Source organism: Muntiacus reevesi, chromosome 2 (genome assembly GCF_963930625.1).
Source record: "Muntiacus reevesi chromosome 2, mMunRee1.1, whole genome shotgun sequence".
Taxonomy (NCBI): Eukaryota; Metazoa; Chordata; class Mammalia; order Artiodactyla; family Cervidae; genus Muntiacus; species Muntiacus reevesi.
Genome location: NC_089250.1, coordinates 28,914,807 through 28,930,333, shown reverse-complemented (window position 1 = coordinate 28,930,333; position 15,527 = coordinate 28,914,807). Strand labels below are relative to the sequence as shown.

At 40.2% G+C, this 15,527-nt stretch overlaps 1 protein-coding gene across 2 annotated transcripts in view; it reads left to right on the top strand.

Annotated features, from left to right (window-relative positions):
* Positions 1 to 15,509, top strand: part of DCLRE1C (DNA cross-link repair 1C) — a 34,254-nt gene extending 18,745 nt beyond the window's left edge. For both annotated transcript variants that reach the window (XM_065921154.1, XM_065921155.1), the window contains 6 exons: positions 2,722 to 2,823; positions 5,748 to 5,884; positions 6,762 to 6,816; positions 10,445 to 10,533; positions 11,046 to 11,140; positions 13,708 to 15,509. In XM_065921154.1, coding sequence (XP_065777226.1) covers positions 2,722 to 2,823; positions 5,748 to 5,884; positions 6,762 to 6,816; positions 10,445 to 10,533; positions 11,046 to 11,140; positions 13,708 to 14,684 — 1,455 coding nt within the window. In that variant the 3' untranslated portion in view covers positions 14,685 to 15,509. The remainder of the gene's footprint in view (positions 1 to 2,721; positions 2,824 to 5,747; positions 5,885 to 6,761; positions 6,817 to 10,444; positions 10,534 to 11,045; positions 11,141 to 13,707) is intronic.
* Positions 15,510 to 15,527: the final 18 nt, after the last annotated feature.

The following is a 15,527-nucleotide window of genomic DNA, read 5'->3' as shown; positions in this document are numbered from 1 at the left end:
TCAATAAGTGTGTGAGCTGTTCACCCTCGTGATCGCGTGCCTGACCAGGGGCTGCGGCTCTGCCTCTGCCCAGTATCCCAAGAAAGGAGTGTGCCACAAATTGCCAGCTTAGGAAAAGATCACAATTCAAAAACGTATTTCTTACTGGAGATCATGGTCAAAAGTGTATGAAGAATACTGTCCTGGGGCACTAAGCCCCTCCCCCTTGAAGGAAACACGTCAGGTCAGGCTGGGAGTCAGTGTTCACCTGTCCCTTCCATGGGAGCTGAGTGCTGGGCTCTTGGGAACCCCGGCAGCAAAGTGAGCAGAGTGACTGCTTCTGGCAGTGCCCACAACCCCTGAGAGAAGATGGATTTTTGGTGGTGGCTCTGAACAAAACAAATGCTGGAACGAGTTGGATGTTTAAATATTACTTCATTTGGCATCTTTTATTATCGATCCTCTGGTTAACAGACTTCTGTCATGAACTTAACACTTATATACAACATAATTTAGTAAAACTAAAAAGGTTTAGTGCTTTTACATTTGAAATTTAAACAATTTCTGCCCCCCCCCACCCCCACCCCCCGGCTCTCCATAAGCCTTACTTCCTAAGTCCTTCTTTCCTTAATTTCTTCCTTAAGTTTTCCTGTCCAAATATTTTTGGCATAAAGCTCCCAATTCTCCATTTTGGGACAGATCTGCTTTCATTCTGAGATTGTGGTTCCTATGTGGTTTTGACATTAAAATGGCCTTTTCAATAAAAATCACAGTAATTATATGTTGTGTATGTGTGTGCACACTTGCATACATTTTACAGTCTGCTTTTTTCCCCCCTCATGTCCTTTCTTGGCAAAATATAAAGCTAACCACCACCTGTCAATCCTGAATTTGTTTTGTGAATTTCAGTGGTGTGTGAAATCTACAAGACTGGAAGCTCCAGCTCAGAGGCCTGGCAGGGAGAAACCCTGGGCCTGGGAGGTGCCCAGGGATGGTGGAGAGGAGGCAGGTCCTAGGGAGGTGACCCTGGAGTGAGCCCTCTTGCAAGTCTCTTAATCCCTCTGTAGAGAACAGAAACAACTTTAGAGAAGGAATTTAACAGGGAGTATAGGGGCTTCTCTGGTGGTCCAGTGGTTAAGACTCTGCACTCCCAGTGCAGGGGGCACAGGTTCCATCCCTGGTCGAGGAACTAAGATCCTACCTGCCTGGTGGGAAAAGAGTACACAGAAATGGGGAGAAGAGTGAGGTTTTTTGACAGAAGGATCCGAGATGAGATCTGAGGGATGATTTATAGCAACCCTTTCAAGCACCTTCACTTTCGCGAGGATGAAAGTTTCCCTGTGTCTCTCTGTACATCTCAGAATTTATCCCTTTTTTTTATTTCCTTAGGCCAGAAAAATCCATTCATTTTTTCTTCTTGTTAGTCATTAGGAAAACAGGCAGTGAGAGGAATAAGGCTAAGTCACAGTCAGGCTTGGATTCTTTCTACACCTGTGTGGGTATTTAATTTCCACACTGATTTAACATTAGTCTAATCTGTTTTGTTATTCAGACTTCAAAATTAGAATGCTTTGGGGAGGGTGCCATTTCATTATCCTTGTATCAATTTAGGTACTTGTTTACTCTAAAATACCCAGAAGAGAAGATTTAAGTAAAACTGACATGTTGGTTTTAACAATTTAAAATGTATTAGCTTTAAAATTCTGAAGGTGGCTGAGCTTTGTTCTGTTTTGCTTTGTTGCATCTGCCAGAGTCCTCCTTTCACCCAATAAAGAAGAGTGTGGAAAGGGAGGATCTGGGTCTCTGCTTCCTCTTCCTGCTGGCCTCCCCTCCTTCCAGCTGCCAGTATACAGCATGTTGTGTGTGTTTTCGTGAGCAAGTGAGTCCTTTTATAAACATTGTATTTATTTGTTTATTCACTTATTGGTCATGCCTCACTGCTTGCAGACTCTTATTTCCCTGACCAGGAATGGAACCTGGGCCCTGGCAGTGAAAGCACCAATCCCTACCCACTAAACATGCTAGGGAATTCCACGTGCAAGTGACTCTCTTTTTAAATTATTATTAAATTATTTATGTAGTTAATTTTTGGTTTAACTGGTTCTTCATTGCTGCACTCAGGATTTCTCTTTTGCAGTAAGTAGGGTTACCCTTCTTTGCAGTGTGCGGGCTTCTTATTGCAGTGCCTTCTCTTGTTGCAGAGCACAGGCTTTAGGCGGGCTTCAGTAGTTGAAGCCCTCGGGCTCAGTAGCTGTGGCACACAGACTTAGCTGGTCTGCTGGATGTGAGATCTTCCTGGATTAGGGATCAAACCCCTTTCCCCTGCATTGGCAGACAGATTCTTATCCACTGTACCACCAGGGAAGTCCAGCAAGCGATTCTTCATTGTTTTTGTCTGCTATATACACTGCAATAAATCCAATATTTAGAATAAAGCATGATATAGAACAGATATACAAGAAATATGAATTGAATGACTTGATGGACAGATTCAATGAAATCCACCAGCCAGGTCACACTTTTCACTGCCTCCCACAATGGGCAGTAACGCTGATTGCAGGACATGGGATCTCAATGTCCTGGCAGGTACTAACAGGCATTGAAAGTTGAAAACTAGGCTTTGAGGAAGAAGAAAGAGTTATTTTCTAACTGGATGATTTAGCCTTCTCAAATTACCCTTGAATACTTTATTTACAGGAAATACAATTCCAATAATGTGCTTATTTGTGTTGTTTTCCTCAGGTTCACGTGGATAAACTAGACATGTTTCGAAACATGCCTGATATTCTCCATCATCTGACAACAGACCGTGACACCCAGATCCATGCGTGTCGACATCCAAAGGTACGCAGTGAACTCTTTTTCTTACTGTTTGTATGATTTACAGAAACCAGAAGTTTAGGTTTAGAAGGAACCTCAGAAATCCCATTTTCTAGGCTCTTCAATTTCCCAATGTGAAAAGTGAGGCTGAGATCCCAGTGTTAGATCAGGGTCATGCAGCAGTACATCACTATATTCCATTATCATAAACCTAATTAGTAAACAGACAGATACTTGTAATTTCTAATGAAATATATTTATACAATTGATATATGTTTATTTGTAATGAATTATGTAACGAATGATTTATTTGTAAGGAAAGTAGTAACATTAGAGCTTATAATTTAAAATTTAACAAAATGTAATCACCATCCATTGTGGTTTACTTTTGAAACTCATGACACATGCACATTTATAAACTTTATTTTTTTCTCATTTGAGGTAAATATCTAAATATAACTTTGCTTTGAATTAAAAAAAAATTTTTTTTGGCCATACCACGCGGTATGTAGGATTTTAGTTCCCCGACCTGGGATCAAACCCATGCCCCCTGCATTGGAAGTGTGGTGTCTTAATCACTGAAGCATCAGGGAACTCCCTTCAATTTTGAAATAGTTACGTGTATTGGTGATCCAGTTTCAAATGAATATTTTTCGTTTCTTTGAAACTCACTGGTAATTGGTTTTCTGATGAAAACCACCATAGAACTTCCTACTTTTATTAACTGCCAGGGATTCAATTTTGAATTGGGCTTTAACATTTCCATTTTAATTTATATTGTCATTCGGTGTAACTTAACTACTAATTAGTGACCGTCAAATGCAGGGGTTCGTGTGATCATAAATTTTCTCTAAATTTTTAATCTTGGCATTCAAATGCTGAGTAATTTTTATTTTAGTAAATAGTACATTTATACATTTGGATAATCACTGTAGTAGTAATACTATGTAACTCCATCAGCCAAAATCCTAAAGTTTCTTTGCCCTAAAGTAAAGCAAAATTAAAAAAAAATATTCTTATTCATACCATGGAGTATTCTATTTCAAACTACCACAGGAGAAATACGAGCTAAGAAACTCTTTTGATGACTGTTCAGCTGCATATTATAACTTACATCATGAATTTACTTCATCATTTTGTTTGTGTATGTATACACACAGACACACACCACGCAGTTATTTGATGGATGGATAAAAATAATGTCGATACAAAGTAGAAACTGTTTTGTCCTTTTTCTGTGGGACTTGTAGTCTTTCCCCCAGCAACACCCCATAAATGTCTTAATTGGCAGATTTCTTTTTGCTTGGTGTAGAAAATGGCAACCCACTCCAGTATTCTTATCTGGAAAATTTCACGGTTGGAGGAGCCTGGTGAGCTACAGACCATGGGACTGTAAAGAGTCAGACATGACTGAGCACCTGAGTGCTACACTTTGTATAGTTAACGTACAATATTATATGTTACAGGTGTACAATATTGTGATTCACAGTTTTTAAAGGTTGTACTCCATTTATAGTTATTATAAAATATTGGCTCTATTTCCCCATGCTGTACAATATGTCCTTGTAGCTCATTTTATATCTAGTAGTTTATACCTCTTAATCCTCTACTCCTGTCTGCCCCTCCCCCTTCCCTCTCCCCACTGTTAACACTAGTTTGTTCTCTGTTATCTGTGAGCTGCTTCTTTTTTGTTATATTCATTAGTTCGCTGTATTTTTTAGATTCTACAAATAAGTGATATCATATAGTATTTGTCTTTCTGTCTGACTTATTTCACTTAACATAATACCCTAGAAGTCCATGCACATTGTTGCAAATGGCAAAATTTCATTCTTTTCTTATGGTACATTATCAGCATTAGTTGAGCTGATAATGCTCTTGTTTTGTATTATTTTTTTCTTTTCTAACTTTTTATTTTGTATTGGGGTATAACCAATTAACAGCGTTGTGATAGTTTCAGGTGAACTGTGAAGGGACTCAGCCATATACACGTATCCATTCTCCCCCAAACTTCCCTCTCATAACTCATAGCGTATATATGTACCACATCTTGTTGCTTCCACATGCTGGCAATTATAAATAATGCTGCTGTGAACATTGGGGTGCATATATCTTTTCAAATTCGTGTTCTTGGTTTTTTTTTTTTCCGGATGTATACCCTGGAGTGGAATCACTGGGTCACGTGAACACCCCGTCCTCTTCACCTGGATTCCACTGTGTGTTACCACCACCATGTCTTTTTCCTGGCAGCCTCATCTCTCTCTTATGTGTGTGTGTAACCAGCACGCCACCCCCCCAACCCATCTGAGTCATAACACTTCACCCTAAACAAGGACATTCTCCTATATGACCACAGTACAATTCTCACACTCAGGAAATTCAGCATCGATAGAACACTGTTCGATGCGATGTCCTCCATATTCAAATATCCAGTTGTCCCAATCGTGTCATTTATGGCTTGTGGAGGGAGAAGCAAGGCTGTCCAGGATTTAAAAATATGTATATTTATTTATTTGGGTGTGCCAGATCTTAGCATAGTGTATGACCTCTTAGTTACGGCATGTAGGAGCCAGTTCCCTGACCAGGTATGGAACCTGGGCCCCCTGCATTGGGAGTGTAGAGTCTTGGCCACTAGACCACCAGAGAAGTCCCCAGGATTTTATTTATAATCATGTGTTGCATTCACTCAGATCTCCTTAGTTTCTTTTGATGTAGATCAAGTAAGTCTCCAGTCTTTTGCTTTTCTTTCATTACATCGACATTTTTGAAGAGTCCAGGGCCAGTTATTTTGTGGAATGTTCCTCACTTTGGACTTACCTATTTCCTCGTGTCTGTCTGTCTATTATCTATGTCTGAAAATTCATCTATGTTTGTTTTTGAGACCCTGCCTACAAACACATTTGTTGAAAATGTTAAACTGTTTTTCTGTATTTTAAAAATGGTTTTAGGCAGAGGAATATTTTCAGTGGAATAAGTTACCATGTGGCATTACTTCCAAAAATAGAATTCCACTCCACACAATCAGCATTAAGCCATCTACCATGTGGTTTGGAGAAAGAACCAGAAAAACCAACATCATTGTGAGGTAAGCAAGCAGTATCTTTGGAGAGAAACATTGTTCAGTCACCAAGTCATTTCTGACTCTTTGCGACTCCATGGCCTGCAGCACACCAGACTTCCCTGTCCTTCACCATCTCCCAGAGCTTGCTCAAACTCATGTCCATTGAGTTGATGATGCCATCCAACCATCTCATCCTCTGTTGCTCCCTTCTCCTCCTGCCTTCAATCTTTCCTAGCCTCAATGTCTCTTCCAGTGAGTTGCCTCTTCGTATCAGGTGACCAAAGGATTGGAGCTTCAGCTTCAGCGTGAGTTCTTCCAATGAGTATTCAGGACTGATCTCCTTTAGGATTGACTGGTTTGAACTCCTTGCAGTCCAGGTGACTCTCAAGAGTCTTCTCCAGCACCACAATTTGAAGGCATCAATTAAATCAATGGTTTAAATGCAGTCTAGTCTAAGCCCAAGAAGAGGATACATTACAATTGTGGAAAATAACCTGTGGAATTTACACTCTATTTGAACTACAGAAATGCTGCTTCCAAACCTATCCATTGGCCAGTATCTCCCAGAGTCTACCTGCGTTAGACAGACAAGAGGGTTAGAGTTGGGGTGTCTTGCTTGGCGGGGAGTCATGAATGGATGTTGTAGAAAGTAGAAGCCCTTGGTGGAGTAGGGGAGCCCCACACTGATCATTATGTTTTAGCAAATTTCCTTAATGCTTGCTATTCAGAATGTCGATAAAAATTTACATTTCTGGAAAGGGTCCCCCCTTTCCAGAAGAAAGGAAGAAATTACTGATGGTAGGATGATTTCACACTGCAGTAGCCTACATGAAAGGACTTGAAGTTTAGAACTTAGTTTTGATTAAGTGACCTTTAATTTTGTGTTTGCATCTCCCACTAGGACTGGAGAGAGTTCCTACAGAGCCTGCTTTTCTTTTCATTCCTCCTACAGCGAGGTAAGAGGATCCCATAAGCTCAGAACCTTGGCAGCCTTCGTGGCTTCTGGGGGCATCTTTTTTTCTACTGCTCTTGTGGCTTTTCCTAAAGAAATGTGGGGAAGACATCTCAGTGGATGAGGTATGTCACTAAGTCTAAAGGAAATTGCTGATCATCACCATTTTCAACCTAAACATTGAAGAAAACATACGATTAAGGTTTTCTCTCCGCCTTGCTTTCTAAATTTATTTGAAATTCCCTACTTCAGTTCTGTTTACTTGTCATAAAAGAATGGTAAATCTCACACAGCACATGGGACTATATTCACTGTCTTGTGATGACCTATAATGGAAAAGAATCTGAAGTAAACACAATACTGTAAATCAGCTATAGTTTAATAATTAAAATTTAAAGGCTAACAGACAAAAAAAGTGTCCCTAATGAAATCATAGTTAAGGTAAAATACTCCATTATACAACACAAGGAATACAGTCAGTACTGTATAAGTGGAGTATAACCTTTTAAAATTATGAATCACTACATTGTATACCAGTGACATATAATACTGTACATAAACTATACTTCAATTAAAAAATTGAAAAAAATCTTAAATCTTCTTTGAAGCAGTACTTCAATAAAAAGAAAGACTGAAAAAAGATTTGAAATCTTATTTGAAGGAGCACTGCAGATAAAACCTTATGATAGACTACCTTGTACTGGCCAGATTCTTGGCCGCTCCCAGATTTTGATTGTACTGAAAAGCCATTTAAAAAATAGTCCTCAATATTCGCAAGTGTGGAAGAACAAAGCTGATTGGGGTATATACACTCTGTCCTTAGTAAGGATCAGTATAGTAGAATTACTCAGTTGAAGAGGACTTAATATGGTTATGTGAGGATACTTTTTATATAGGATATTGACCTACTAGGATGGGGCCCCGACATACATAATTTATTTGCAAAATTCTCAAGCATTTCCAAAGTAAATGCTAGCATCTTATAAGTGCAGGGGTTCAGTAATTTCATATATTGGAGAAAAAGCTGGCTTTTTATGACACTTTGTCATGTATGATTTTAGTTTTGCCATTTCTGCACTTAATGCATTTCCCTGATAATGGTTTTTTTTTTTTTGTATTGGAGGTACACAGATATAGCTCTGCAGCAGTGAGCTGTGGGCATGGTAATGATTTGAACAGCTCCAGGGAATGGCATTCTTTAAAAAAAAAAATTATTGAAGTATAGTTAGCTTACAATGTTGTATTAGTTTTTAATAGTTTCTAATTAGTTTCTAATGTATAGCAAAGTGATTCAGCTATTTGTATGTGTGTGTGTGTGTGTGTGACACACATATATAATACAAACACACACACATACATTCATTTCAGATTCTTCTCCCTTATAGGTTATTACAAAATACTGGATATAGTTCTCTGTGCTATGCAGCAAGTCCTTGTTTATCTATTTGATACATAATAGTGTGTATCTGTTGATCCCAAATTCCTAATTTATACTTCTGCCACCCCCTTTCCCCTTTGGTAATCACAGGTTTGTTTTCTATGTCCTCCTCCCCCCCCCCCCGCCCAAGTATTATTGATTCTCATCATTCGTGGATTCCTCATCACAAACCCGCCCGCTCACTGACACTTGTCTGAACCCTTACATCAGTGCACATGGCGCCCTGTGGTCCTTTGCACACATGGACACCCGGGAAGCAAAGGATTGGACTCGCCTGACACACACATTCCCGACTCAGGTCGCACATGGTGGCCTCCTGCCTTCGTGTTTCAGCTCACAGACTGTAAACAAGTGTCCCTTTCACTGTTTACTGCTGCATTTCCCACATTTTGGTGCTTTTGGGGTGATTTTGTTGTTTGAAAGAGCCCCCAGGTGTAATGCTGAAGTGCCGTCAAGCGTTCCTAAGCGCAAGGAGGCTGCAGTGTGCCTGGAGGAGGTACCTGTTTGATTTTTGTTCATTTGTGAGTTACAGAGCCACTGGCCTTGAGTTCACTGTCCATGGACCAACAATATATATTACGTAAGAAGTCTTTAAAGAGAAGCTCACATAAAGCAAGATTGTGTATTTGATTGGTTGACAAGGTGCTATGACTAGAGGCTCACAAGAACCCTGTAGTCACTCGACCAGGAACAGCGGTCCACTGTTTGCAGTGACTTTATGGACAAGCAGGAGAGTGCACTGGGTGTCTGTCTCCCTGGACCATTTCTGGTGTGTAGGTCTGACCTTCCTTGCTTCATTCTTAATCCCTTCAAAAGCCTCAGATTTCTACCAGCCTCAACTTTGGATTGATTATACAAATCATATAGGTTGTGGACAGGTAACAATGGTTTTTCATTGCATGCCTGCTCTGAAAGTGCAAATGAAATTGTTTATGAAAAGTAGCCGAAGACTGGATCTGTCTTTCCCCTAGGCTTAATTAAAGTTCCTGTTTTGTTTTAATCCAGAGTTATTAATTGCTGTTCCCTCCCTACCTCTTGTGGTGCTTTACTTGAAAGAGTTGGGTGCTAATACTTACTTTGTGCCTCAGTCTCCACATGTGCAGAAAGAAAGAAAAATCTTTGTGTTGTCATGACCAACTCCTAATAGTTTTATTGAATATTTAACCATGTGCTAGGTACCAGGCTTGGAGATGGAAATGGCAACCCACTCCAGTATTCTTGCCTGGAGAATCCTGTGGACAGAGGGGCCTGGTGGGCTGCTGTCCATGGGGTCGCACAGAGTCGGACACGACTGAAGCGGCTTAGCATGCATGCATGCATTGGAGAAGGAAATGGCAACCCACTCCAGTGTTCTTGCCTGGAGAATCCTGTGCACAGAGGAGCCTGGTGGGCTGCCATCTATGGGGTCACATAGAGTTGGACACGACTGAAGTGACTTAGCAGCAGCAGCAGCAGCAGGTACCAGGCTAAGCACTTCACACATATTATGTCATTTATACACTTAGATGAAGAATCGAAGAGACATGAGGTAATTTGAGATCACAAGCTCACCAAGATCTAGTAAGTGACAAAGCAGAAGCCTGTCTGGGTTGCTAAGATGTTTTGAGGAATGGTGAAAGTTCTTGTTTAGCATTCCGAGCTTTGCAGAGGGTATTCATGAATGACATGTTTGCATGTCACTGTCCTTGTTTAGAATAAATCCTGAGAACAAATCAGGCAATCTCAAAGATGTAGTTCCTCTTGGTGTATTGCTAACAATTACACGTCAGAGGAAAGGAATGCAGTTTGAAGACCTTGTTTCCTTTTGCATATTAAATACTCAGCTAAATTCCAACTTCCTGGAAGGAGAGAGATTTACTATGGGTGAGTGACCTAATGGGTCACTATGGGTAAGGAAACTAATGTCATATGAAGGACAGAATCTCTGAATCCCAGTCATCAGTGAGTCTCACACCTTACTGGCGACCAGAATCACTGCTTCCCAGGCCCCACTGCAGCTCAGTCTTAGGGGATCTTTGGGGATAGGGCCTGCGCCTTGTGCATCTCTTCTTGAAAGGTCCTGGACACTCCTCAGGTGCAGCCAATGTTGGGAGCCACAGTCTTGAGAGATTTCAGCTTCTCCTCGCTTTGCTCTTCTTTAACACCCGGTTTTCATGGGAGAAATAACTGATGCATTTTGTTTTCCTTCTTCCAGATTAAAGATTTCTTGAGCTACATCTGTCCTGTGAATGTCTATCCAAATGTCATCCCATTAGGCACAACTATAGATAAAGTTAAAGAAATGTGAGTGGACTACCTGTGGCATTTATGTTGTTGAATGGGATGGACCTAGAGAATAGCTTTGGGCTGAAAGTGGGAGCAAGGATGTGAAACAGGCTGGTTAGGAGCACATAGGCTTTCTTCAAGCAAGTGTGTTCTACATAATCCTAAAGGCTTCTGGGAATCTGGCAGAAGGAAGCTGTTGTGACACTGAAATTCCCTGAATGCCAGAAGGTGTTCCTCTATTAGTTTACTAGTTATTAGGCTAGGGACCTGCTTTTCTGCAGTGCAAAAACAAAGAGAAAAGTTTTGCTCTCCCCAGTCCTACAATTAGATGGAGGTCTACTAGGTTGTTTAAATGCTTGTATTTACCACTTTGTTACAGGAAAGTAATTTCTGATTATTAAACATTGCGTTTCTGCTTTTAATAGTAGTGGTATGGCTTTCCCCCCATAGTCAGGCTTTCATAACCTCTATAACACTTATATTCCAGCAGCTTTTCCAACAGGAAAAATAAAATACTCTTATTATTTCAGCTTAAAGCCTTTATGCCGATCTTCCCAAAGTACTGAGCCCAAGTATAAACCACTTGGAAAACTGAAGAGAGCTAGAACAATCCACCTAGACTCAGGTAGGAAGAATGACCCTGGCGTCATGGATATGGGTTTCCCTGAAAGGCTGCTTTTCAGGGTGCTGTGGTCTGGGGAAAGCTGTCTTTGTGATGTCTTCTGAAGTGTAAAAATTTAAATGTTGATGAAGTCCAATTTATCAAATTCCATTTATAGCTTTTGCTTTTGGTGTCATATCTAAGAAAAACTATTGCTTAATCCAAGATCATGAGGATTTACTATCATATTTTATCATTTCCAGGTCAATTTTGACTTTTCCTTATTATAGGTTTTATTTTCTCACCTTTCTACACATCTCTTGGATGCCATGGTATATTTGATCTTTGTCATTGTACACTTAGGTTATTTTGAACTTTTTAGTTTTATAAATATTGTGATGAACATTATCTGTTAAGTCTATTTCACAGCTCTCATTATTATTATAGGATTAAACTGTAGAAATTACAGTATTTGATACATATTGCCAAATTGATTATACCTGTTTACACAGAGATCAAAAGTACATGATGGTTGGAAAGTAGCTGTGAATTATGACATTCATCCTTTTTTATTGACTTTAGGTGTCTTATCAGTTTGTGTCAATGTTCTAAGCATTTCAACACTTAAAATTTCTTATGTTATATGCCTTCCCATTTTCAGAGAGAGAAATTTCAAATTTTTATAGTTATAGCATAGAATAATGTCAAAATAAACTTCTAATAGCATAGAAATTTTACTTTTTTTCAGACACATACAGGTGAGTTAATGTGAAAATGTTCTGACAGATTATTTTTACAGTTGAAACATACCATGATACTGATATAGTCACTGATTCAGAAGAACATGAAGCTGTCCAGCATTAGAAGTGATACAAACACATTCCACAGAAAGGTAACTTTGGCACATTGTGAAGGAGCTGTAACAAATGTATTAATCCCTGGCTTAAAAGGAAGCCATAACTTGGACATTAGGATGACTACAGATACAGCAGCTAGACATCTTAAGTCACCGTAAGTCCTTTAGAAGATGAGTAGAAGATAAACAGTTGCTTGTTTGAACAATTATCAGTTGTAACAGAACCCTGGACTTTAAGAGCTGGGTTTCCTCCCTCAACCTGCGTGTCTGGTTTCTTGACCCTTGCGTTGTCACACACCTTCTCCAGGCCTGTCTCCTCAGTGGTAAGATAGGAAGCTCGATGATGGTTCCTATGCTACCACCCCCCAGCCCGTTAAAGCAGCTTTAAGAAGTGTACTTTTAAGCTACACCCTGTCACTGGGAAAATAGTTAACTTATAATTACCTGCTTCTTAACACCAGGTTCATCACTAGAATAAGTGATTTATAAAAGTGAGCTACTATCCAGTGAATAAGTGAGCTACCCTATCCAGTAAGCAGTCTCATGAGCATTCCATTTCATTCTTCAAGCTTAGGTACTATTAGAGGGCAGGAAAATATTTGTTCCCCCTTCCCTAATTCCATGCCATGTCATTTTAACTCATGTAAAGTTCATTCTCTATGTAACACTTCCTCATTTTCAGGATGTAAGTGGACAGGGCTCACTTCAGGCCAGTGCAGCATGCTTGAGACAGTAAAATGACACCAGATGTGGCTTATTCAGTATTTTGGTTAAAGTTGATCTGTTCCCCCTGCCCCCTCCACGTCTCTCGTGGCCTTGTGCACTTGGCGCAGGCTGCGTAGCAACGAGCAGATACTGGGTGACTACTCACGGTTCTGGGGGCTGCTAGGATGGCACGAGCAAGGTGCTGGCAGGTCTGGGTCTTGGTGGGGGCCCACTTCCTGACTTGTACCACCATCTCACTGTGCACACACGTGGCCTTTCCTTTGTGCATGGGTCTGGAGAAAGTGAGAAATCTGCTTCCTCTCTTTACAGAGACACTAATCCCATCGCATGTGTTCCTCCCCCTCCCCACCATGAGCTCATTATCTTCTAAAGGTCCCACCTCCAAATACCATCACAGAGTTAGAAATTAAGAATTTTGAAAGGATACAGACATTTAGCCTGTAACATGCATGAAGTATTAACAGATATCAAAAAATGCTCATAGGAGGAAAACTTTAGAAAAAAATTGTCTTTTTATTAAATCAGCCAATGCATTGAACATCTACTGGCTGAGCACAAAGAGTTTGCAAATGTCTCTCCTAGTATAGATGGTTTCAAAGTTGAACTGATGTAGAGAATCAACTGTAGAACTTAAAAAATAGATTATTCAGTTCTACTTTCAGGGACTCAGTAGGTCTGAAATGAAATGTAGAAAGCTATTTTATTTAAAAAGCTCTCCAGATAAGAACCACTGATTAAGACTCTCTAATCAGAGGGGAGCGCAGATCTCTAGTCTCAACTCACTGCCTGGCTTTATGACAAGCTGAAGGCTGGTAGTCAGGTTAGATTGTTCAGAATATCCCAATAATCATCAACCTTTTAACTTCTGGAAGAAGAGTGAATTCCCATTATTTGCAATTCTATGAATTGAAAAATGCAGCTAAGTGCTGCAAACTGGATTTTTAATTAAAAGCATGAATTGGTTCCTTCTGCATTGTCACCTACACACCTTGTTCTGTTTGTCTCACAGAGGACGAAGATGACGATGGTCTCTTTGATGATCTTCTGCCAGCACCTTTAAGGCACAAGGTTCCAAGCCAGCAGACTCTTCGCCCTGAGGAATTTCCCACGCCTGCTGTATCTCAAAACCAGCCTGAAAAATGGAGAGAAAGCACAGGATGCTTCAAAGCAGAGAGTATGCCAACATTCCTTTGGGCAAACTTTATAGATTGTGAGGAATCCAACAGTGAAAGTGAAGAATCAGAAATTCCAGGATCAGCTCAAGGAGACACAGGTCCTGTCCTTCAGCCCCAGCAGAGGGCCGATGGGGAAGTACCGCAGTGGGAAGTGTTCTTTAAAAGAGATGCTGAAGGCACAGACGACTGTTTGGAAAACCTCCCGTCTTCCACAGAGGCGGGGGGCTCCCAGTCCCCGAAGCTTTTCAGTGATTCTGATGGGGAGTCAACGCACATTTCTTCCCAGGCCTCCTCTCAGTCAACACACATATCGGAACAAGGAAGTCAAGGTTGGGACAGCCAATCGGACACTGTTCTGTTATCTTCCCAGGACAGAAACAGTGGGGATGTTACCTCCTTGAACAAAGGGGTCTATAGGCCAGGAATCAAAGAGAATATTCCTGCCCCTCAGCCAGAACAAAATGTACTTTGCCTAAAGGACACCTACTCGGATTTCAAAAGCAGAGATCAAGATGTAAATATAGTTCCTAGTGCTGGAGAAACCATCACTCTAAGCAGTGGGAAACAGATGCTTCAGGAGAAAAGGCAATTGACTCTTAGCAGCAGTGCGGATTCACAAAGCTCCTCTGATTTTGAAATTCCTTGCACTCCAGAAGCTGAGCTTCCTAAACAAGAACACTTACAGTATTTATATGAGAAGTTGGCAACAGGGGAGAGTATAGTAGTTGAAAAAAGAAAAGGGTCATTTCATTCTAGAGCAACTACTAAAAAATCTATACTAACAGATACCAGTCAAAATTATAATAGATAAAAATGGAATACTTAGAAATGATCCTATTACCTAAAAGGTGGCAGTAAAGAGGAAATGGATGACCGAAAAATAGAACAGAAACCATGACATAGAACTGAATCCAAACCTATCAATTGTTTCCCAGTCACTAAGTTGTGTGTGACTCTCTGTGACCCAGTGGCCCGCAACACCCTATGCTTCCCTGTCCTTCACTACCTCCCAGAGTTTGCTCAAACTCATGTCCAAAATATATCAATAATTACAAGGGAATAGGGGGAAAAAGGTAAACCAACTATATACTGCCTATAAGAAACTGACTTCAAAAGACTTGGGTAGGTGTACCAGTGAAAGAATGGAAAACTTTACCTGTAAACATTACTTCAAGATGCAGTGTCTATACCCTAATGTTAAAAGGTCCAGGTCACTGAGACAGAATTGAATCCTAAATGAGTAAGTGCCTAACAACATTTAAATACACAAAGCAAAAACAAAGACGACAAACTAATGCATGATTACAACTATAACAGAATAAGTTTAGAAAAATAAGCAAGGATATGGAAGAACTGAATGGCACCCTCAACCAACTGGATTTAACTGATAAAAGGACACTTCACAGCAGAATACAAGCTTTTCAAGTTCACACAGGACGACGTTCACCGATGGATCATATCCCAGGTCATAAACACACTTCAAACTTAAATAAGCTTGAATCTATTACTGTAAACTGATGGCTACAGAAGAAAGTCAGCCCCTTACCTACCTCAGGTGTTCCATCATCTTTAAGAATGTTGGGGGAAGACAGTGGTAAAATTAAAACCTAAAGAAAATACTTAATAAAAGGCATTCAACCTCTTTAAAATTCAC